At 47.4% G+C, this 23079-nt stretch overlaps 1 protein-coding gene across 5 annotated transcripts in view; it reads left to right on the top strand.

Moving 5' to 3' along the window:
* Positions 1-22546, top strand: part of LOC116953177 (uncharacterized) — a 31004-nt gene extending 8458 nt beyond the window's left edge. Inside the window, exons 7-22 of one of the 5 annotated variants that reach the window (XM_076074835.1) lie at positions 190-261; positions 1649-1706; positions 2477-2636; positions 5558-5656; positions 6415-6633; positions 8445-8547; positions 9302-9402; positions 10147-10348; positions 16676-16839; positions 17110-17195; positions 17656-17756; positions 18016-18531; positions 19380-19460; positions 20219-20293; positions 21241-21623; positions 22403-22546. In XM_076074835.1, the coding sequence (XP_075930950.1) occupies positions 190-261; positions 1649-1706; positions 2477-2636; positions 5558-5656; positions 6415-6633; positions 8445-8547; positions 9302-9402; positions 10147-10348; positions 16676-16839; positions 17110-17195; positions 17656-17756; positions 18016-18531; positions 19380-19460; positions 20219-20293; positions 21241-21614 (2411 nt within the window). In that variant the 3' untranslated portion in view covers positions 21615-21623; positions 22403-22546. Of the gene's footprint in view, positions 1-189; positions 262-1648; positions 1707-2476; positions 2637-5557; positions 5657-6414; positions 6634-8444; positions 8548-9301; positions 9403-10146; positions 10349-16675; positions 16840-17109; positions 17196-17655; positions 17757-18015; positions 18532-19379; positions 19461-20218; positions 20294-21240; positions 21628-22402 lie in introns of all 5 variants that reach the window. The other 4 variants (XM_076074833.1, XM_076074832.1, XM_076074831.1 and 1 more) reach the window with 4 other exon arrangements.
* Positions 22547-23079: the final 533 nt, after the last annotated feature.

Genomic DNA, 23079 nt, shown 5'->3' with positions numbered 1-23079 from the left:
GCTGAGACAGTACGCAAACGTTGGGATGATGTCCGCGTTTCTGCCAAGCTTCCCAGAAACTATCGTTGGTGAATCTAGGCTGTGGAAAAGTCGCACACTTTTTTTTTTGTTACTTATGTGCACGCGCATGGCTCTGCTGTGTTGGCGCCATTTGTTTAAACAGGGTCTGGCTTTGCATCTTTGTTGCAGTTATTGGAAGGGGTGGAGAGAACATCAGTAGGATCCAGTCCGATTCCGGATGCAAAGTGCAGTTTGCGCCAGGTAAGGCGACCAAGATTTAAACTTTTTGTTACATTTCACAAGGGTTCTACAACGATATTTTCCGGCCAGCCACAATAAAATTAGGCTTTGCTGGCAAGACACGTGATGTCATATTGCACGTGTACAGATGTTACAACATCATAACATCTGTACTTGTGACTAGTCTGCCTATTGTCTCCATGCACCTCTTCTCTTTTGTTCACCTTGCTTTCATCTCACTAATCGGAATTTCTTGTCTATGGCGCTTTCAAGTGTTATTCATCTCTTTCATCTCAATATTCTGTATTTCTGTGTCAACGGTAAGGTATTGATTGGCGTAACTGACTATGGCCTCTGGGCCACCAGATAAATAACTGGATTGCACTGGAGGTCATTGTTTGCGTGACACATGAGTGTGTTATGTATTTGGAGTGTAAGCTATCAAGCAATATTCTCAGACTCCTTTCCTCGTCCAACTTTTCTTCGTCTCTTTTATATGCATTATGATCTCCGAAAGGAAATATTATTGAACGCATCGCATTCATGTTCATATCTTCGCTGTGATCTTGGCAACCAGGATTCAATTCACAGCACCATTGGCAAGGGATATCTGAAACGGTCCTGGGAATCCCGCACGTTCACCAACTAGTGTCTTAACCAGCATGGTGAAGTATGGAATGGTTAGACCATCCAGCAGTAGTGAGGAGCTTAAAATATGTTTACCATTAATTGAATAGTGTTTATATTCTTTGGGTATTTGGGTAAAGTCACGTCCTTAGGTAAAAAAATATATGACTTCGATCGCACCACATTTGGTCATCAGGTGGATGACCTGATGACGACCGCTTGTGTTGCAATCGAAACGTAGTTTTTTGTAAAAAGAAATTAACCAATCTATGTGACTTTACTGAAAGACCCAAAGAATATTAATTCTGCAGTCACCAAACCTTTAAGTCAAGATTTTAATAGTGTTTGTTGAGTGCAATTATTCCTCATTGCTGTATTCTTTGTCACTCTATATAATTTTAGTCCCTAGACTCATGAGCTAATCTTTATTCCTATAGATTGCAAAGTTTAATATCACCATAGATACTATAGATTCACACCACATAAAACATTTAATAGATTCTAACCACTACAGATTCTCTATTCCTACCAGCATAGGTTCTACATGCACAGCTTGGGCAATACTGTCTGAATGTAATTGTAACAATTCAGCAAATCATTGTGCAGTTGAATTATTAAATCCCAGGAGTGCATTACTTGCTTGTCAATTCAAATGGTGGCATTGGTAAACAATTACGTTGCTTCATACATCAGACCCTTGAGAACAGTTGGAGTCTTGTCTGAAGATGTAATCGTTAATGCGAGTTGTTTTGACTGCTGCATCCTCTCTGGTTGTCCACAGACAGCGGAGGACAGGCGGACAGACCGTGCACGCTTACAGGCACCCCCGAAGCCATTGCGTGAGTAATATGGGGGGGGGAGCTTAAGAGGCTGTCGACACCTTGCTATCGAGACGGGAGATTTCCCATTTAGAGCTCGCAGAGGGGAACAGCGTTATCTTTTGTGAGAGTACCCCTGCAAGATGTCGCATATCTTCCTCCCTCCTGAAGTGTGTTTTTTTTTTATTTCTACCAGGGGCACACCTTTTATACCCCGTGCAAAGCTTATATGGGAAGTTGTAGTCCTTTTCACGCCGGATTATTTTCGTCCAACAGTTGGTGAACGTTTTCGTCACGAATTTCATTCACAAAATGAAGGCTGGGTTTTAAAGCCCTGGGTTGAGTGCCGCTCACGAGGTTCATAATTGCCGTGTCACACAGGGAGCCGGCACTGCGTTGTGTGTAGTAATAAAAAAGACCACACTTTAATGAACAAAATTAATGCCGCGTTAGTGATACACTGTGACCAGTTCTCATCCGAACACTACTGTTATCAAGTTTCAAACAATTTTGGCAAAATCGCCCGATGAGGCTCGTAATTACCCAGTGAAAGGTAGTACTCAAATTGTAAATGTGTTGGGTTTGCACTCGAATACACCGGTGTGTTGAAGTAGTAACTGCACGTTTTGTTTACATAACAAACCTTAATAATTGGCTGTGTCAGGTGGTGGTGGGTTTTCGACACATTTATATTTACGTGATCTAACCGCAAAAGAAACCATCGTGTGGCCGCTATTCTCGTTCGCGCACGCTCACTCACACGCGCGTGCGCCCGCATCCCATATGTGCAGGGAGGCGAAGCGCATGCTGGACCAGATTGTGGAGAGGGGCCGCATCCCTCCAGGCCCCGCCGGCGTGGACCACACGAGCCACTCGCAGGAGATGATGATCCCCGCCGACAAAGTGGGCCTCATCATCGGCAAGGGCGGCGAGACCATCAAGCAGCTGCAGGTAGAGGAAACTGACTGTCCAAATTGAACTGGTGTTTGTGCGGTCGGAAGGTGCGCATTTAGAAATAGCCCGTCCGTTGTGTGTTTCTCGCTCAAGCAAGCGGGGGGCGGCGGTAGCCTTGTGTCTGGAGGTTTTTCTTTTAAATACATCCCACCCACCGGTCTCATTCTGCCACAATGGTATTGTTTCTCATTTGTCCTGTTCTTTACACCGTTTAGTTTTGCTTCATTTCTTCCAAATGTAATATTTGCTGAAATTGTACATTGATTCTCTAGATTCGTTGCATTTATCCTGAGCATATAATGTGTTTTAATCGACTGGAAATAGAATAGATATTGTGGCATAGGTGGCAGGTATATTTGGATTTTTTTTCCCCTACTGGGGAGGTCTACATTTGAAAATAAACTTTTACACCCCACGTGAAAAAATACAGTCCTTACATTTCTAGAACCTCATAAAATTTTAATTCCAGCTTCAAAGGCACACATTTACTCGACTGAAACGGTTTGTAGCCTTTTGAGTGCATGCAATCAGAATGCCGGATCCTGAAGGAAAGATTTAAATTATTCTGTTGAAGGGTTAATACTTATTTTACTCTGATCGACGTATGCTGCGGTGTTCTATTTTATTCACAAGAAATGTTTTGTATTCTCCCTGTATTATTTACAATTGTGCAAGTTTGTGCCTTTGAGAAATACAATTTTTCACCTTGATGGAATCGTACTGCAGTTGCAGACTTTGCGATGAAGAGAAAGTAAAAAAGTTATTTTTACCCTTACTAAAAGGCACTTCAGGAGTATGAACATTGAGGCCTTGAAGCAAGCCGGTTAACCATTTCTCCCAGCTGTGGCTCATTACGTCTTAAACCTTGTGGAGCCTCTGAAGTACATGGGAGAGCAGCAAGGCCAGTCTTTTGCACGAGTTTTATATTGTTTGTCCCCGGAAAGGATCACAACCTTTGTCCATGGAAAATATTGGCATGCTCATGTCCCTGAATGCAATAATTACCCCACACATAAAAATCCAACTCCATTGTCCCGAATTGTTTTGTTATTTTCCCCCTCCTGCCGCCGGCCAGCTTAGAGATAATGGCATCCGTTAACCATTTCTGCGAACGGTGGTTGTTGAGACAGCCTTTGTGCGACGCTACATCGCTGTGGCCTCAACGCCACCTCTGCCTTTTTTTTATTTTGCACGGCCCATTTTGCGCAAGGTTAAAGTGTTTTTTTTTAACGCCCACCCCAACCATTCCGCCGGTTCCTTCCTTCAAAGTCGCGTTCTGTTCTATCACGTTAACTGGAAGAACATGGGGCGAGTAACGTGTCCGAGAGAGAAATTATCATCGTTTGTGCATCACGTGTTTATTTATTCCCCCCCCCCCTCCACCTTCGGTAGTTAGGCTTTCTGCTCACCCTTCCCACTACTACTCCAATCAATGATGCGAGTGCGGCCCCTGCACCAAACTGGAGCCCAGTAAATTAAGTCATGAATGGCCAATGGAGTGCGCGGCTTCACACCTCTTCTCGCGTTAAGCTGCGACATTGAAACTGGCGTTTAAAATTCCGCACTGGCACTGCACAGACACCCACGTCGCTTTTGTTTGTGGCTAATTTTTTTGTTTTCGTAAATGTAATCCAGGTGACGGGGTGAACACGTTGGGCTTATTTTTGTATGCGTCGCCATTATCGCTGCCACCATTATGGAAATATTTTTGTATTACAGAAAGTGTTTTCGTTTCACAAATAGTACTTTAACATTCAGGGACACCACCAATAGCACATTGGCGACATTTTCGTAAAAGGATTTTTGCCTTTGGTATAACAGCCATGCAACCAAGGCCACTGGTACCTTCAGCTTGTAAATGTCAATCCCAAAGCCATTCTCTCCCTTCCACTCAATTGCCGTGACTCACAATGTGTTCGCGCAGTCAATAAAAAGTGAAACATTCCCATCCCTTTATGTCTTAAAAGCTTAAGTAACACGACCTTCATATAACTGTTAAGCGAATGCCTGGGTATATAGCACATTGCATTGCTTTTTGTAGGATGTTTACTTAGTTTTATTTATTGATGCATTTTTGAAATCCAGCCTAATTTTCAAGCCCAATCTGGCGCTCACAATTTAACACGGCTTACATTCATTTGTTTGAATGGATGCTTTTTATTATATTATACCATGACTGCCTGTTAATGGGAAATGGATTAATGATGCGCCCCTCTTGTCCAGACGTGCTACCGTTAACAGTGACATTAGGGAAAGTGCGAGACACTTAGAGCCTGCATTAGTTGCACGCTTGATGCAAGTGGCCTTGGTGGTGTTGGTGGTGAGTGTGTGGCTGGCGGTGGTGATAGTGGCAGCGCGGTATGGTTTTTTTGTTTAGTGATGAGCATTGTTAGCGACGCACAATAACGACTGCCTATGCTCCCTGCTAATTGGCAACAGTCTTGAGTCATCTGACAGGAAATTTACAGAATAAAAATGTAAAGACTACGTCGATGAAACCGAAAATTTAGGAAACGTCAAAATGCAATTTGTTTCCTTGCTGAGACCTATTAATGGTTTTAGGGAAATTTTTAATTGCTTTGGATGATAAATGACTTAAAATTCAATCCTCTTCTAGGATCATATACATGGAGGCAAAGGTGAAGAGGTCATCACTTCTGATACTATTGAAGTCGCCATACCGCGAAGGCTCTTCTGCCAGATCACACAAATGTTGCTTGACACCCAACCTCCGAAGTCCGTTAAAATTATCAATCTGCACCTCCGATTAGCACGGTCGGCTATGTACCGCGTGAAAGAAATTCAACATACACACGTTAGCTGAAGCAAGACGATTTGGGATCTTCGAAAATGGTGAGCACGAACCTGCATTGAACTGATTGGTAACGCGAAGTTTGTGACTGGATCCTGTGTCTCAGGACCGTGCTGGTGTGCGTATGCTGCTCATCCAAGACGGCTCTCAGCCAACGGGCGCTGACAAGCCCCTGCGCATTATGGGCGAGCCCTTCAAAGTGCAGGTATACACACTTAAAAGTTTCTACTTCTGCCCGACAGTGCCTGCAATGGCTATATGTGTGTGTGATTCCGAATGGAATTTGTCAATTGGTATCAAGACACAGCAACTGCCCTCTGTTCAAGTCCAGGCTCAATACCTTTTTCTAAGTAAGGTTGAGAGTGTGCATGCATTAGCTCTGTCTGTAACGTGGGGTCATGGTGTCTATTATAGAGATGATCTAAGATGAGTAAAATTATTTGTTTAAAGTTGTGTTTTTCATTAGTTAGTAATTACCTAACCTATAGAAAACTGGCCATATTGATCAAAGGGTTGTGATTTACAAAGCTATCTATGGGGCAAGCCCTTTCGGCCAAGGTGGTGACGTCACATGCCTTGCGCCCACCTCCCTATGACATTTATGTTCGATGACATCTTACAACGTCGCATATTACCTCACGTGAAACATCTCGTTCCGCAGCTCGGAAGGTAACGTGGTTATTGCCAATTAATTAGCTCCGAGGACAAACGCATTGGGCAGCATTGGGAATCCATGCCCCTTCGCATGTTTTTTCCCCTTGGTTTATCTGCCTATGACCAGCATGCCCCTCTAAAATAAACAGTGCCCACTTGATTTACAGCCTCCTGAGATGCTGTCGCATTTTACACGCCATATAAATTGTGATGTATTTTTGATATAAGCGACCAAAAGTTTTTTGATATTAAAACACCGTATTTTTGTAGAGATCGCTAACTTGAGCCTTGTTCTGCTTTCCACCGCAGCAAGCCAAGGAGCTGGTGCTGGAATTGCTGAGAGAGAAGGATCGGGAGGACTTCCGTCCCGGCAACAATAACAACAACAACGGCTTTGGGAATAAATCTGGTGGTGGTGGCGGTGGCGGCGGCGGCGGCGGCGGTGGTGGTGGCGGCGGTGGTGGTGGCGGCGGCGGCGGAGGTGGCGGGGGCGGTGGTGGTGGCGGTGGTGGCGTTGGCAGCATGGAGGTGAGTGACAACTCGTGCGAGACACATGAACCCCAAGTGTGTACTGGTGGACCACATGACGTCACATGTCACGTGATATTGTTAAACATAGTATCCACACGTTAAGATGTGACTCCATAAAGCTTGTACATGTGACTACGCATCTGGACATTTTGTATCGCAAATCTGCACCTCTGTCTTGCTGAGCTATATCTCTTGGCGGGCCTTAGCTCGGTGGGCCACCCCAGAGCCTTCAGTAGAAGAGCCCAGCTTTATTAGGATAATGGAACAAATAAGACAACACAGAATGATCCTATGAGATGGTCAGAATGAACCAGGCAGTATGAATGACGCAAGTGAGAATTGAGTGACGAATAGAATGGTGACGCAACAATTGTAGAAAATGCATCCAATCGCAGAGGTGGTGAATCGTTATGCTGTCAACAACCAGCCGTTGCCATGAAGTCTCTCGTGACGGTTTGGTTTCTTTGCGATAACGGCTTAATGTGGCTGTTAGCCGTAGTTGCATGTTTTATTTTTAAGCGGCAAATGCTGCCACTGTTTACACAGTGGCCTTGGGTAAATGCTTTTGCATTGAAAAGAAATAGACTGTTGAATTTGCGGGGGGGGGGGGGGGGGGGGTATTGGTTTTCAACGAATGGCTGAGTAGAAACTTGACATGCGGTTATGCCATACATCGGTTGTACGAGATTAACATGATTCATAGAATTACTCAGCTATTGTGATTGATTTTATAGTCTAACATTGGTGCAGTGGTTAACACAATGTCCTATGAGATTTCCAGCCAGGCTAATTTCACGAGTGAGTGATATATGAACTGGACCTCGCCACTTCAGCCCTCGCTGACTAATGTGGTGAAGTTTGGTGGTCAAACAACCCGTGTTACCTGCATAGTATCTGGAGGCCTTCATTCATTATTGTATTTTAATATGCGCTCGCACATGCCGTGATAGTGTTTTGTTAATGTCTTTTGCAAATCAAATTGTTAAATTAACATTTGACCAGCAAATATCACTTATTTAGTAGATTGTACTTTAGGATGCGTCTTGAGCTGCTAAATCAGAATTTTTGTACTTCGTGAGAAAAAAGGGTGTAAAATGTATGATTAGGCATGGTGTTTTTGCACTTTAGTGATATCGCTATTGAGAATAGGTTTTGCCCTTCTGGCAACAAAACAGGTGTTAAGATGTTAAACACCAAACTGATTCCTTTTACAAGGAATCATGTCTGCATAAACCACAATACTTGTGGTCAGAATGCAAACAAAAAACTTACTCTGATAATATATACATTGTCTTTGAAACTGATTGATCCACACCAGAGACAGCTTTCTTTTGAGCCTCGTCTCAAAACGGTGTTATAACACAGGACGCCAAAAGGCGTACTGCGTCCTCTAACGTCTTAACACCTGTTTTGTTTCCAGAAAAAGGGCAAAACCTATTCTCATATTTTGGTACTGGCAAATGAGGTCCCATGATGATATCGCTATTAACATGTTTAAACATACTGGTGAAATAATCTATCGACGTCATGCATGCAATGTGTGACATCTCATCGTGTGGCTTGAAACGTAACGGTATTACCAGCAAGTAAGTACTTCCGAGGACAATCACATTTAGGACACTGTTATCGGAATCATGCATATGCATGGTTTTTCCTCCGTGACTTGGTTGCATCTTCATTTGACTTTTCAAGCTTGGCCCGCGGTTCGCTTCGACGTTAGGTTTGGGACCAAGGTCAGTGGGTGGGCTTCCTCGATGGGTGCACGAGAGGGTTTTCTCTACATCGGCCACGTGGTTGTCTCTCATTAGGTGACCGTGCCACGCTTTGCCGTCGGCATCGTCATCGGCCGCAGTGGGGAGATGATCAAGAAGATCCAAAGCGACGCGGGCGTACGGATACAGTTCAAGCCAGGTATGCGTTGTGTGGCCCGTGTGTGCCGTGTGTCTGTCTATACATGTGTACAGACGGGAGCGCTGCGGTTAGTCTGCCCCGCTAGAAACTCGGTGACCCAAATTTGATTCATGCTCACGGCTAACACCAGTGACGATTATCTGAACTGGTCCTAGACCTCCCTGAGGTCCTGGGCCTCCCCTAGGTCAACTCAGCCTCAAATGAGTACCTGGTGCGGTGTGTAAACGTCGCGACAAGGGAGCCAAAGGTGGCTTGACGTGCTGCCACCCATCCAATCGGGCCGTGCTGGCCTTTAAAAGTCCTCGCTAACAGCACTTGCCCCAAAAAGTCTGTTCAGGCTATAATGGGGATCTTTGCATTTGGACATGTGTGTGCATGCAAATGTTTTAGGTCAAGTTACTTGCCCAACTCGGGCGATAATTTGTAAAATCCTGAAAACCCTCTCGGATGCACATTTGCTTGCGTGCGCCATTTGAATGGTGGGAGATACTGCGTGTAAGCATGTGCAGCTTGGATAGGCACTTTAAATTTGATCCCTCTTGCCTCAGGGCAGCTCGGCAGACGAGTGTGATTTATTGATTGTTTTGCAGTTACTTTAGGTTGCTTGGAGTTGACATTTCACCCGCCTTGGTTGCCTATAGTACTTATTGTAAAACCCTGTGATATCACATGCAAGAGTTGAGGGCCGGCTTTGCTCAATCTCACGCTCTCTCACCCCCCCCCCCCGCCGCCGCCTTGGCGTGTACGCGTACAGATGACGGCAGTGGACCCGAGCGCGTTGCCGTGCTGGTCGGTTCGCCCGACTGCTGCCAGCACGCGTCCCAGCTCATTCACAACCTGCTCGACAGCATACAGGTTTAAATACGCGGCACAGCGTCGCCGCATGGCAATCCCTCCTTTAATGTTACTGTGCCATTTATTGAGGGACTGTTAATCTTGGTGTGGTCTGGGGGACTGTTTTGTTGTTGTTTTTGCTGCATTGCCCGATATTGATGTTTAATGAATGCATATACATTTAGTGACTTGTTTAGCATTTTTTATTTTGCACTCCCAGAAAAAAAATTTTGTATTGTAAATTTGGCCCACTCATACTGGACATCTGTGAAACAGAGATTCATAGCTCATCGGATTCCTCTAGTCTCAATAAAGATTCTGATTCCATACAGCATCATTGGGATGGCTCAGCAAAGACTTTGGCCCAGGAATGGCAGCACTACGGCCTTGTCTGGGTCACTGCACATGGCTCTCCCCCATTTCTACACCACACCCCACAGCCACAGCACTGTGGATTTCGAGGCACTGTGGGAAAAAAAAACGTCTTTAATATAATTTTGAACATTTTTTTACGGAAGTGAAGGTTGGTAGGTAGGCTAGCTGTTCGCTGAATGTTCACATTTTGAGGTAACTTTTGAATTAAAGACTAAAATATATTTTTGTTGCATTTGTGATGAACGTATTGCCTAAAATTGCTGCTTGGGGGTGCTGGAGGGAGGCCTTCATTCAGCAGTGGATTGATCCTGGCTGATGATGACCGCAGCATTTTCCACTTCGTCGATGTAACCTACCTCCCCCATGACTGATGATGCTCATCACTGCAAGCAGGAGGGGGCCGTTCCCGGTGGCGGCGGCGGTGGCGGCGGCGGTGGCGGCGGACGCGGTCGTGGCCGGGGCGGTGGGGGACGAGGGGGCGGCTTCTGTGGTGGGGACTGGGGCAGCCACTCCCCTGGTGGCGGCGGAAGCATGCAGGAGCACTTCACCTATCCAGTACCCACCTCCAAGTGCGGACTCGTCATCGGCAGGGGTGAGAGACCGCAGCTGTCGCTTCTGTTTGCGGATAACCTCACGGCATCACGGTGGCGAGATGTTAACTACCTCGCCTGGTATGAGGGAGGTTGTGGGGTTCGATCCCAACCATGAAGCCTGTATATTTGGAGTTGGCATGTTCTCTCTTCCCGTGGTCCCGTGGATTCTTCTCAGGGTCCTCTGGTTTTTCCCTTCACATTTAGAGTCAACGTGCATTCAGAGTATTTGGTTGCTTTAAATTTCTGCATGATAAGCCGTCACTTCGTTGAGCTGTCATTTGTGGCCAGGTTGCTTCTGAAAAAGAGCTATGTAGCTGAGTGAGCCTTACCTGGTAAAATAAACATTCTAATTGTTTAGTTTTGTAGAGTTTTGCCACCACTCCTGTTTGTGGATAAGCTCACGGTGTATGCCAGGGGCAGTTGGTGGCAGGAGTCGCTCACAATTTACCCTAGATCATGGGTTAGGGGAACCTTTTACTGACCCAGTGCTGAATAGGACTTTTAAATACCTTTGCCCTGCCCATGCATTAACACGTTGGCATTACCAATAATACAGAAAAACAACGTGCGTGTCTACCTAGTATATGGGGGGGGGGGGGGGGGGGGGGTGTCCTTAGATTGACAGAAGTGAATAGTATTGCTTGTAATTTTCAACTTGAACATTTTTGAACTTGGGATCACCCGAAGTGATGACTCAGGTCCTTTGTCCAAATGTCAGCCTTTTCATTTTTTTGCTTGGTTGGTGTTTATATTTACAGCCTTTTGTCAAGCCATTGTTGGATGGAAGCCTCCCCAAAACGTGCCGGTTATTGTGTTGTTTGATCGTTTTTGCTCATGCTGCTTGGCGAGGGATTGATGAAGGAGGAGGCGAGGAACAGGACTGGTTCAGATGTCACTCGTCACTGATGCTAGACGTGTCCGGGTATCGGAACACAGTTTTCCCCCACCCGGTTCATCGTGCAGTGTCCGATATCCGCTGCGCCGGCGCTTTACCCCGACGCAGCATCGTCAACGTGCGTTAAATGTTTCCGCCAAGCGTCCTTGTAGCCAAACGTGCACGCCGGCTTGGCATGGTTATTAGACCGGCAACCCCTTGGCTTCCACGCTCGGCCCTCTCGCTTTCAGTCTCTCCTCTCTTTTATACCCTGCGTCATTTTAAATGCCTTAATTTAGCATGCCCTGGTGCACAAACACAGTCGTCCAATGTTGCAATTGCGCGTGTAGAGCATGGCTTTAATCAGTTGGGCCACCAGTAGGGGGGTTGACCACGGGTCGAGTGGGAGGGGATTGGCCTCTTTTGTCATGTTAAGCATCTGGGGCCCGGCACCTTATAAATATAGAGAGGGAGTGCTTTTCTATGAAGTTGGTGAAGTGAATAATAAACCCTGTGCCTTTTTTGTTTAAACGCCATTCTGCAGCAGCGGCTACGGTAGCAGTATTGGCTATAGGTGGAAATAAATGCATTTTGTTATTCACTTTGACGATTTGAGAACAAGTTAATGTATACTGCCAATCAATGAGAGACTATTCGCACGAGTTCTCTGCCAAGCTGCTGAATTGCAGTTGCACCTCCTGTACGAAGTGGAGATGCATTGAAAGTTGTCAAGTGGTGAAGCTGACCACGCGTTTTTATGTAAAAATTGCTCACCTGAACGAGTTGTGAAAATAGGAAAATACAGCATTATGAAGTGTCATCTCAAACGGTGTTATTTTCACGAGGATTAATTTTCCTGAGATTCACAACCCATTTTCACTGGGATTCTGGCAATGTGGTGACAATTCATTAGTTCCACGTAAAATGTATTTTTAAAAAAGGGGGGGGGAGTGGTGTGGTGTATTGATTAGCATGCGTTGCTTTGATCATGGCTATCTGAGTGATTCCTAGCTGTGCCAAACATTGGTGAGTGATATAGGACTGGTCCTGGTACCCTACCCCTCCCCGGCCCCCTCTCCTTTACTGACCGGCGTGGTGAAGTATAGTCACCGACACTGTGGTGAGGCTTTTATCTAGCAGTAATTTGACGACGGGTTGTGTATTATAATTAAAATAACAACTTAATATATCACACCAGATTAAATATAACTTGAGACGTAAATAGCAAAGCCATTCATTATTTGTGCAATTTTTGCTTTGAAAAAGGGCCATTGCACAACTTGAATGTTTATTAACCAACTTGAATGTTTATTAACCAGCTTGAATGATGATCATGGTGCATTTTATTTCTTCCTAGAACACTGCTGTCAAAACATTCACTTGAATTAGAAACTAATTTTGCTCGTCATTTGGATCTGAAGACTCCTTTCTTATCTCGTCCCTGACCCCAATACAATTGAAATCTCAGCCTACACAAACTTTTACCACAACAAAGAAAAAATGTGAAAGGCTGTTCAGCCTTGTGACAGTCAACCATTTAGTGGCAATGTACTCTGAGCCGATTCGTCATTCCAGTGCCCACACACTCCTGCTGTGCTCTAGTTTTTATTTCATATTCTCCAGTTGTATCCCTATTGTGTTATCAGTGTAATGTTATGAGACCAATTCACCTGGGGCTCTCGCATAAAAGTGCAATAATTTCAAGTTGTAGAATGGGTTGTGGAAGCAGATGTAACAGAGCTACCTCTGAGATCCCTTAAATTGACCTCTGTTGCTCCACACTGCAGGAGGCAGCCCTAATCTGCACGCCCTAGTGCAGAGAATGTTTGCTGCATTCGTCAAAACGATTTTAAGTCTCAGAGCTGAAGTGGAGTCAAATTATACGCACAGCCAATGTGATCTTTTTTGTAATCATTGGTGGCCAAGACCTCACTACACTTGAGGACCTGAAATAATGACGGGCAGCTGAAACATGCATTTAAACCCACAATCTCAGTGGTGCCAGCTCAGCGGGTCTGACCTGTGAGTCACCCACCCCCACCCGGGCCTTCTCAGCACTGTGCCATCGGCCAGACTCGGAACACATTCCAAAATGTATCTTCCGTTGCCTGAACGGCCCTTGCAACCCACCTAGCGGTTGGGCAACCCGTCGACTTCGAGGCCAGCCGACAAACTGAGCGGCGCAACCGGCACGTCCCTAATTGCGGCGATTGTTGCCTTCCTGGATGGCCCGTTGCACACAGAGCTCGCCACTTTTTGTTTAAACTCTTTATCTACTTCAAGAGTTATTAAAGGACTTTAATAAGGGGGTCGTTTTGAAAGCGTCCGTTCGGACACAATGCAGCGTTGTTGCTCATATTAAATTTCTCACGGCTGGCCGGGCCCCGTTTGACGACAATTTAACACGGGCGAAGTGGGGCCGGCCCCTTTACCCGCCGCTCCTGAACTGCGGTGAAAGAAAACGCTGTCAAGATCAGAAGGTTTTCCCCTTTGCTGGTGGCAGAACGATAAATCTGTCTTCTCCTCCCCAGGACGTATTACCATGACAATGGCCCAGAAAGCGAAACCGCCTTGCGGGCTGGGCTGAATGGCACCGCCGGCAAAAAGGCGCTGTCAGCTCGTGTTTTAAAGCTGCCTTGATTAATTGCTTTCTGATTTTCATCAAATGACATTACAGTCGAGTTCACTTTGCACTTCTGTGCCCTCCACGCGGGCCGGCCCACGAAGAAAGGGGCAGACTGTTTTTTCAGTTGGGGGGGTGGGTGGGGGTCCCCGCATCTGTCCCCCGCGGACCCCGTAACAGCCCCATTGACCTTTCGCGAGCCGGGGGTGCCTTCACTGATGCCTTTATTACGTAGCCTCCCCAGCCCCCTCTTAACCTCTCTCCGCCCTACGACCGATCGGCCTGGTCCTTTTCCCCGCCGCTCGCTTTCCCCCCCCTCGCGTCGTCCCGGCCGACTCGGGCCTCGCGCCGCTGGGGCACGCGCCTTGACGCGACATCTCTGCGCGCGGCTTGTCAGCCTCGCCAAGAGTCTCCGTAATCGCCGCCCTGCGCTGCCGCAGCCGCGATCGTCAACGCCCGCTCGTTGCGTGAAATGCCCCCCGGGCGGCCGGACTCCCGTTGGCGCTGCGGTCAGAGGGCTGGAATGGGCTGCTGCGCTAAGCACGAGTTGCGTTCCTTGAAAGTCTGTGGCTCAGAAACCGCCGTTTCTGAGCCACACTGCCTTCACACCTAGGCCAGCAGCCAAAGAATGCCCACTTTTGCACAGCGGTGTTAATCCCGAGTTAAAATATAGTCATTTGTTGATTTAATTTCTCGTCACCGAGCCTCGGCGATTGGATGATTCGCCGTGATCGGGTGTGGTGATTCTATTCAAGGATTGTTGTTTCCTGTCTGCGTTTTGTATGGGGGGGTTTTATGCTTTCTCATGAGTGCAGTTTTGTTTCTTTGCTTATCCCATCTATTCGATTCCACACATACAATTTTATGCATGATATTATAAAGATTAATATTAGTCAGTTAACATCGTAAGGGTGTAACAATTCACCCTCCGCTGGTGAGTTGATACATTTGCACGTTTTTAGGGGTCGTGATTTAATGAAATGATATACATTTTAGCAAACGCATTACATAAAACATACTAATCGAAGTTTCAATTTCATTTATTAGGTATAACCCTGTGAGCCATGCGGCTCTTGACTCGGGTGCAACCGCAACAAACAAACACATCTTAAAGTGAAATTTCGATTTAAAGCTTTCGTGACTGCAAGGATTCATCTTCTTGGTTCTTTCGGTAAAGTCACGTAGAATGAGAATCAAACAATAAAACAAAAATAAGACAATAAAATTCTCACGACGTTTCGGCCACAACACAAGTAGCCTTCTTGTGTTGTGGCCGAAACGTCGTGAGAATTTTATTGTCTTATTCTCATTCTACGTGACTTTACCGAAAGAACCAAGAAGATCTTAAAGTGACTACACGCAACAGAAAATTCCATTAAAAAGTCTTTATTTTTACTCCCAAGTATCGTGAGTTAAAAATTTTAAAATAATAGATGCATTATTTTGCCCTGGTAGAAACATACAACATGCCTAAAGAAAACCACACAGGGAAAATCAACAGTAGTGGAGGCATTGTGTTCACAAAGCTAATAACAATTTAATTCTTCACATCGAAGCAAACGACGGCCCTTTGAGCTAGCAAGTGAACACAGCGGCCAACGTTCTACCAAGGGACCTGAAGTCCTCATGCAGAGGCGTGGCCGCCCCCTGCCTTCACCCCATCCTATCCTGGGGAGGGTTACGGGCAGGGGGGGCTTGTGAAGGGGCGGGAAGGGGGCAGCCCCACCGGCCGTAGGCTGACCACCGCGGACGTTCGCTCGCTCACTGTCGGAGCCATTGTGAGAGTTCCATGCGGCTGGGCAAATTGCGCGTTACACCGCCGCCATCGTGTCCGGAGGAGGGGGGGAGCCACAGCATTAACGCGCCGTGACGCACGAGTCAAGATCCTCATTTGCCCGACGGGCCCCGAAGACGTGACGATAGCGAGATCGATGTGTGGAGGCCGGCGCTTTGTTGCGTAGCCGACTTGATGGGTGGGGGGGGGGGCAGGCATAGGTTCGCGTGCGGTGGACATAAAGGATTGATGATCGATTACCGGTTTTTTTTTTAAGCCATCGTCTTTCGACCCTCGGGCTATGCTCGCTTTGAAATTTCCTGAAAGTCTGTTCGCCGACGAGGGGGTTTTTTTTGTGACAAGGGACCACCAAGAAATTGGGAATAATGCAGCGTAAAACGTTTAAAAAGTGTGCGTGGCCAAAAGTCAATACGGCACATGTCGTGTTTTGGAACTGTCCGAGCAGGCAGCCTTTGGTGTTTGTGTCCCTTGAGGTTAAATGGTTTGGTGTAATTTTACGTGAAAATAATTACCATTTTATTAAGGGAAAATGTTACCTAACCAACAAACATCCCCTGTTTGAAGACAACCTAAGCTGTGTGTCAGTCTCTCCAACGTGAGTTTTGCTAATGATAAATAACGGCTTTAAAGTTACTGACAATCCTGCTACCTTGGCTTTATGGTGATAACACTGCATGGACCAAAATAGTTAGCACTTGGGAGACAAAAGGCAGCCAGGAATGCTGCTAGCTGCACCACCCTCTCATGTGCCACACCGGCCTTAATTGCTTTAATTAGTAGGTGTAGACTAAATTAATAGGTATACACTCGGTCTGTACAGCAATGCGAGAGGAGGCTTTGTGCAAAATGCATAGGAGGGATGTTATTAGAATTAACCCTTGCGTTAATTTACTTTTTTCTCAACAGCGAACTTGGCACCCAATTTATTTAAAGTCGGCGAGGTTTATCTCTGTGCATTGATATCCCCCCCCCCCGACGATGTTCATGTTTTTTTTTCCTTTTATGTGTGCATGTTCGTGTGACTTCGATCGTAGGAGGGGAGACGATCAGAAACATCAGCCAGCAGACGGGCGCGCAGATCGAGATTCAGCGCAACGCCCCACCTGGCGCTGACCCTAACTTCAAGCTGTTCTTCATCCGTGGGGGGCAGCAGCAGATAGAGCACGCCCGCCAGCAGATCGACAACATTGTCAACTCGGTAGGCCCATCTTATATTTCATTTGCTGGCTATGATTACTTGTGGACAATAATATCTGGTACCTGGCTTGGGGCTTTGTATATAATTGTAAGGTTGACTTTCCTCAAAAGAGTAACTGGTGCGGTGTGTCAACATCTACATGAGAGGAGACCAAATCAGCCCGGTGTGTATGGTGCTAGCCTTAACAGGCATTCGCTTGCAGTACTTGCCCCAACAGTCTATGCAGAGGATATTTGTTCATGTGTGCTTTTGTGTGTTCGTGTTATTCAGGGTGGCCCACCTGGCCCACCTTGTGGCTTTCCTGGTCAAGGTCAGGGCCCTGGTCCCTTCCATCCTGGTCCCCCAGGCCCTCCCAGGTACATATCTTAACACAAGTGGGCAGCTCGTGCTACAGACGGGGTGACGTGCACTCGCGTTACACTCACGGGGACCTTCGTCAGACATTCACCACTCACAATACTCACCGATTTTTCAGTCCGCAGCTCGCATAACCTTCACTAGTTTATACAATGTAGTAGGCAGCCCATTGAAGATTGCGTGATGCACTCTGGAAGAAAGGGGGGACACAAGTTTGATTCCTGGGCCTACCCATTTACCAACCCACACCGAACAATGTGAAGTATGGCCAAACAATCCCAGTGGCAGCCTTTCATCCAGCAGTGGATTGGCAAAAAGCCCTCCATTCTTATCACGAGCACAATAATCACTAAATCATTGCTGCATCTGATTATCACATCACACTGTTTCTCACCTGCTGCGTCCCGTGCGGTTCACGTGTTCATTGGTGACGTCCCCTCTGTTTTCGCTCTGCCGTAGGGGCCCGCCGTCGCAGCCCTTTGAGCAGCCTGGCTGGGGAAACTTCCAGCAGCCGTGGCAGCAGCCTCAGCAGCCACCCATGCCGCCAGCAATGAACCCTGGTGAGTAATGGACAGCTCGATTTGGGGTTGGAAGGACTGGAGTTTGAGGAACACCAATCCAACCTAACCCATTCCTACATTAAAACTTTGTGTACAAATATATTTTAAAATGAAGGAGATCATGTATTGTTCCTGGGCCAGTATTGGGCAAGTACTGGGCCAGCAGAGCCCAGAATCTATTGGTTATGGAACCCAAGGCTCATTACATTCGCTTTCCCAAAGATCCTTTGCCAATGGGTACTGCCTTTGCCATTCGCAGGCAACGCACCGGCAGATCCGAATGCGGCCAACTGGGCTGCCTACTACGGGCATCAGGGCGCCATGCCAGGCGGTATGCCTGGTGGGATGCCACCAGGAATGCCAGGCGGGATGCCGGCCGGGATGCCGGGAGCCATGCCCGGCGGCATGCCCGGTGGTATGCCCGGCGGCATGCCCGGCGGCATGCCCGGTGGGATGCCCGGTGGGATGCCCGGCGGGATGCCCGGCGGGATGCCGGCTGGAATGCCTGGCGGAATGCCGGCTGGAATGCCGGGCGCCATGCCGGGTGGCATGCAGGGCGGCATGCCTGGGAACATGCAGGCTGCCATGCAGACCGCCATGCAGCCCGGCGTACAGCCTGGCATGCAGGCCCAGCAGATGGGAATGATGGGAGCTCAGCAGCCACAGCAGCAGCAACAGCAGCAACAGCAGCAGCAACAGCAGCAACAACAACAGCAGCAACAGCAGCAACAGCAGCAACAGCAGCAGCAGCAGGTGGCTGCGCAGCAAGCAGCCGGTAAGTGGCACTCTGCTTTTAACACGTTTGGCAAAGTGATGAATGCGTTGATTGGGCTATTAAGGTATGAAACGATTAATCGTTTCAAATTGATGTGCTTTATGATGCATGTGGCCGATTGTACTTCTGAGAACCTATTTTCATTCATGCTTTTGTATGATATTTTGTAAGGTGCTTTTTGAAGCCTTGTGTTAACGTTGCTGTTATAAAATGTAGTTTTAGTTATGTTAAATTTAGGCTAACCGAGTGGTGATAATGTAGAAAAAATGACACAAAAATACAAACGAGAGGTAAAACGTGAAGAAATAAAACATTGATTATTGATTTGAATTTGTGACCTTGTATCATGAATATTGTCCAATCGGGAGGTGGGTGAATTATTTCATGCTAAATTGGTTTTCTTGAAGTAAATTTGCGACCCAATAGCCAAGCACATCTTGTCGATGATTAACTAGGTTGTGTGTCCCAGACTGTTCGACACAATGCTTTGTCAGTGAGAAAAAAAACTTGAAATTGTATGTATGTTGAACTTCTATCGCACCGTATGTAGCCAACTGTGATAATTGGAGGTGTGCGGGAAGGATAAACTTAACACAAAAGTACGTTCTGAAGTGCTTAGCTCCAGTAGCTTCCTGATGTCGGAAGGAAGAGCGTTCCAGACGGCCGCGGAAGCGCATCTGAAATCGCTCAAAAACTGACTCACGTGGAGTCACTGTGGTTGTGACTGCTTTTTTAATGTCAATGGAACAGTGGTGGAATGTCACTTAAAAGATTTGTGTTCATTACATTTATATGATGCGTTTCCTGAAACTTGATCGTGTGCCCTCGCTTGTATGATGGTGGTGAAGCAGATCCCAACCAGGCGACGGTTGGGCAGAATGGGCAAGTGGACTATACGAAGGCATGGGAGGAGTACTACAAGTCCATCGGTGAGCACGTCTCTCTGCACCGAGAACACAAGCTCTACAGAAACGAGGAAGAAGAGTCGCACATATGGGCATGACTTTTGAACACACTTTCGACATATCTTTGGAAGGGCACAATAGCCTCGTCACGTTCCCGATCTCGGAAGCGAAGCCGAGTTGAGTTTTAGGTGGTGCTTGGATGGGCGACCATGCCTAATACAGACTGTTGTAGGCTGGTGCTGGGCTCCGTTGTCGAACGGAGCATGGCAGTGCAGCAAGAAAATCGTGTTGTGCTGTCATTATATACTCCCACTCCTATGCTATTTTCCTTGACTTAATCCACATTGACAAGTGTGGTTCAGTATGATTAAGTAACCCCCATGATCAGTAGAGGATGGGTAGGCCCTCATCTAGCAGTAGATTGAGAAAAAGTGCATCACTATCCCTGTGGTACAACGGGTAGACGAAACGCAGTTGAGTATTCAGTCTTTGCTTCATAAAGGTAACGCGTGAGTGAGTGCAAGAGCATTAATTTTATTTGTCTGCAAGCCAGGCTGCAGTCGACTGCCTACTAACTGTGCTTAACAGTCATTAATTGGCCAAATTCACTTTAATATATAGAGGACTGCAGAGCTTGGACAATTGCAGGTAGTGCCTCCTAATTGCTTGGCTGCCCTCCACCTTTTGTGGTTCCTTGTGCCTCTGAGTCAATTCTCTCCCATTGTCGAGAGCGAGTGAATGCTGTGCGCGTTACAAGTTTTTTTTATTCTTTGTGCCAACAGGCCAGCAGCCTGGGCAGCCTGCCGGCGCTCAGCCAGACTACACCAAAGCCTGGGAGGCTTACTACAAGAGCCAAGGTCAGTGGGTTGTGGCAGGTGCACCCACCAAAGTCTCGCGCAAAGAGCGATCATTATAGCCTTCAACAGACCGTTGGGGCCAATTCTGTTGGCGAGCACCCATGAAGGTCGGGTGTCTGTTGGTCCAGTGCGCTCTGTTGTTTGCAGGTTATTGCTTTAATGTTTCGGCCCGGTACAGCTCACCGGTCATGAGCAAGACATTTGTGGCTAACCGATGGAAACAGCGTTACGTCCTCAGAGTGCAGAGCACCTTGAGCCAGTGGCCAATGACAATAACGCTGAGAATGCGGAGTTTGAATCCAGACAGTTGCGAACCAAATCTCGTAACTCGATAGTCTGTCGTATAGCTAAATTCCAGCTGTAAGAATAAATTATTGGATTCACTGCAGTGAGACGAATGTTATTGTCATCCGTATTTGTTTTTGAGCTTGGTCATGTGGTGGTTTTATGCCAAAATCGTTGTCATTAATGCTCGGTAGAAAATAATTTTAACACGGGGCCTAACCTACTGCAGTAAATCAAGACCCATGCAAAATTTCAATCTCTGGTTTGCCCCATAGGCTCTTGAAGTTTCTCCTGCACGGTGTATAATCCTGCAGCCTCCACCACCCCCTTAATGTTTCTTTTTTGAGGGGGGGGGGGTGGGGACACCATCTATGGGTTGAGAAACACTGCTGTACTGTGGCCACAGGTCACTTTTTTAAGGGGGTTCTCAGATGTAGATCAGCGATATCCGCTTTTGTGGGCCATTCTCTTACCATGAAGAGTTTTTTTTTCCAAATGGCCAGTTCGTCTCATTTCATGATTGCTACAGCACAGTCGGGGGGGGGGGGGGGTACCATTGGGGACGGGGGGGGGGGGGGGGGTTGATGGGAAGACCGATTTATAGTTTTTAAACGTGCCCGTTTGTCGTTTTCTTCTTCCCACACAATCGTGCCGGCGGGCAGCCAGTGCCCAGGCGGCCGTGACCGGAGGCAGCGACGCGGCCGCCCAGCAGGCCGCCGCGGTGGCAGGTGCGGTGGGGCAGGCCGGCCAGGCTGACGCTCAGTCAACCGACAGCCAGTGGGCCGAGTACTACCGGCAGCAGATGTCCTACTACAACCAGACCGCCGTCCCCTCTCCACCGGGCGCTCCGGGGATGCAGCAGCAGCAGCAGCAACAGCAGCAGCAGCAGCAGCAGCAGCCGCCGCAGCCTCCGCAACAGCAGCAGCCGCAGCCACCCGGGGCGCAGCCTCAGCAGGGACAGATGCAGCAGCAGGGGCAGCGCCAGGGGATGGGAAGACCTCCGCCTCCCCCGGGGCACTCTCACTCTACCCCGTGAGCAAGCCAGGTCTGTCTGTGTACGTCCTAACGTACGTGCGTGTGCGTGTGTTTTATGCGTGTGCTGTTTGCCTGGTTGTTTTGTGTCTATCTGTTGCGCGTGTGCTTTAGAGCGGCCTTGCTCGGCCATCTTTTAAAAAAAAATTTGAAACATTGATCGCCGTATATTCTGAGGGTTTTTTTCCTGCTCCGTGTGTTTGGGTTTTTCTATCTTAAAATCAATTTTAAGTATTGAAATGAAGTACGCGGACGGTAATTCTGTGCCTTTGTTCGGTTTGTTGCCAATGTTCCGTCGAGCGCTGTTGTGCGGATTTTATCCGTCATCCCAACAAATTTCGCGCCAGACTTTTTGCATAACCCCCACCCCCCCCCTCCCCCTTCATTGACGATTTATTTTTCACCCCCCCCCCGTCCCTTTGTGTGCCAAAAACATCTTAACAAATTTATGACTCGTGTAAAGTTGTGTTTCCCCCCCCCCAGACCTTTCAGCGGTGGAAGATTCTTGTGTTTGTGAGACATCACAAACGTGCTCACATGCGACCTCTCTCTCTCTTCTTCGCGTGCCACGTGGCACTTAACGCCATGTCATCTTCATCGTCGTCCTCTATTCTCTTCCCCCTCGCTCTCTCCCCCTCCACGCCTCCTCCCTGGCCCCCCCCCCCGTGTGTGCATTTTAGCCGCGCGTGCCCTTCCGTCCGGAGGAGCCCTACCTTGTCGCTGTGCCAAAGCCAGCCGCCCGATTTAACGCAGCTGTTGTGTGTTTCTGTCTCTGCATTTGTTTCCCCGCAGGCCCTGGTAATTTGGTGGGCCCCCCCACACTGTGCTGGGACGTGCGGAAGTGTAAAACGTTTGTGGGTGCTCACTTGATGTCATCTTGATGAAGATAAACAAAAAACGTTACTGCAATGTGTAGCGTGAATGCTGCACGCAAAAGAAAGGAAAGAAACGCAATGAATGCAGTCAAACTTCTTTAATCCCGTCGACTATTAACTCGACGTCACGTTTGAGAACTTCCATAACTTGAGTTATATTTCCCGTCGCTCTTATGCTTGTTGTAGTCCAAATTTTAAGGTAGTTAATTGTGTAGCGTGAACCTCAAATCTCGGACGTGTTCCATGGAAACAAATGTGGTCGGATTAAAGAAGCGTGACTGTAATTACTCTGGGGTGGGGTGGGGGGGGTTAGGGTCAACTATTATGTACAAACAAGTAACTTCTGGGTACTCAACTTTTCTGTAGGCAGTAGTAGTGAAGGTGAAATCTTTGCCGAAAAAAGGTAATGTTCCGAAATGGTGTTTCAAGTGCTGGCAGAGGGTTGGGGTGGTGGCGAGGGAGGCAGTTGTGTCAAGTTTCCGCGCGTGCTCCGAGACCTGTGTGATTGAGTTTTCCAGCTGTGAATGACGTATTTGGTTGGTGGGCTAGACGTCAACTTTTTAATTTTATCCGTAAGGAGTTTAGAAATTATAG

Source organism: Petromyzon marinus, chromosome 50 (genome assembly GCF_048934315.1).
Source record: "Petromyzon marinus isolate PM22_M1 ecotype Great Lakes invasive population chromosome 50, UKy_Petmar_22M1.pri1.0, whole genome shotgun sequence".
In the NCBI taxonomy this organism is placed as follows: Eukaryota; Metazoa; Chordata; class Hyperoartia; order Petromyzontiformes; family Petromyzontidae; genus Petromyzon; species Petromyzon marinus.
This window is presented reverse-complemented; position numbering and strand designations above follow the sequence as displayed.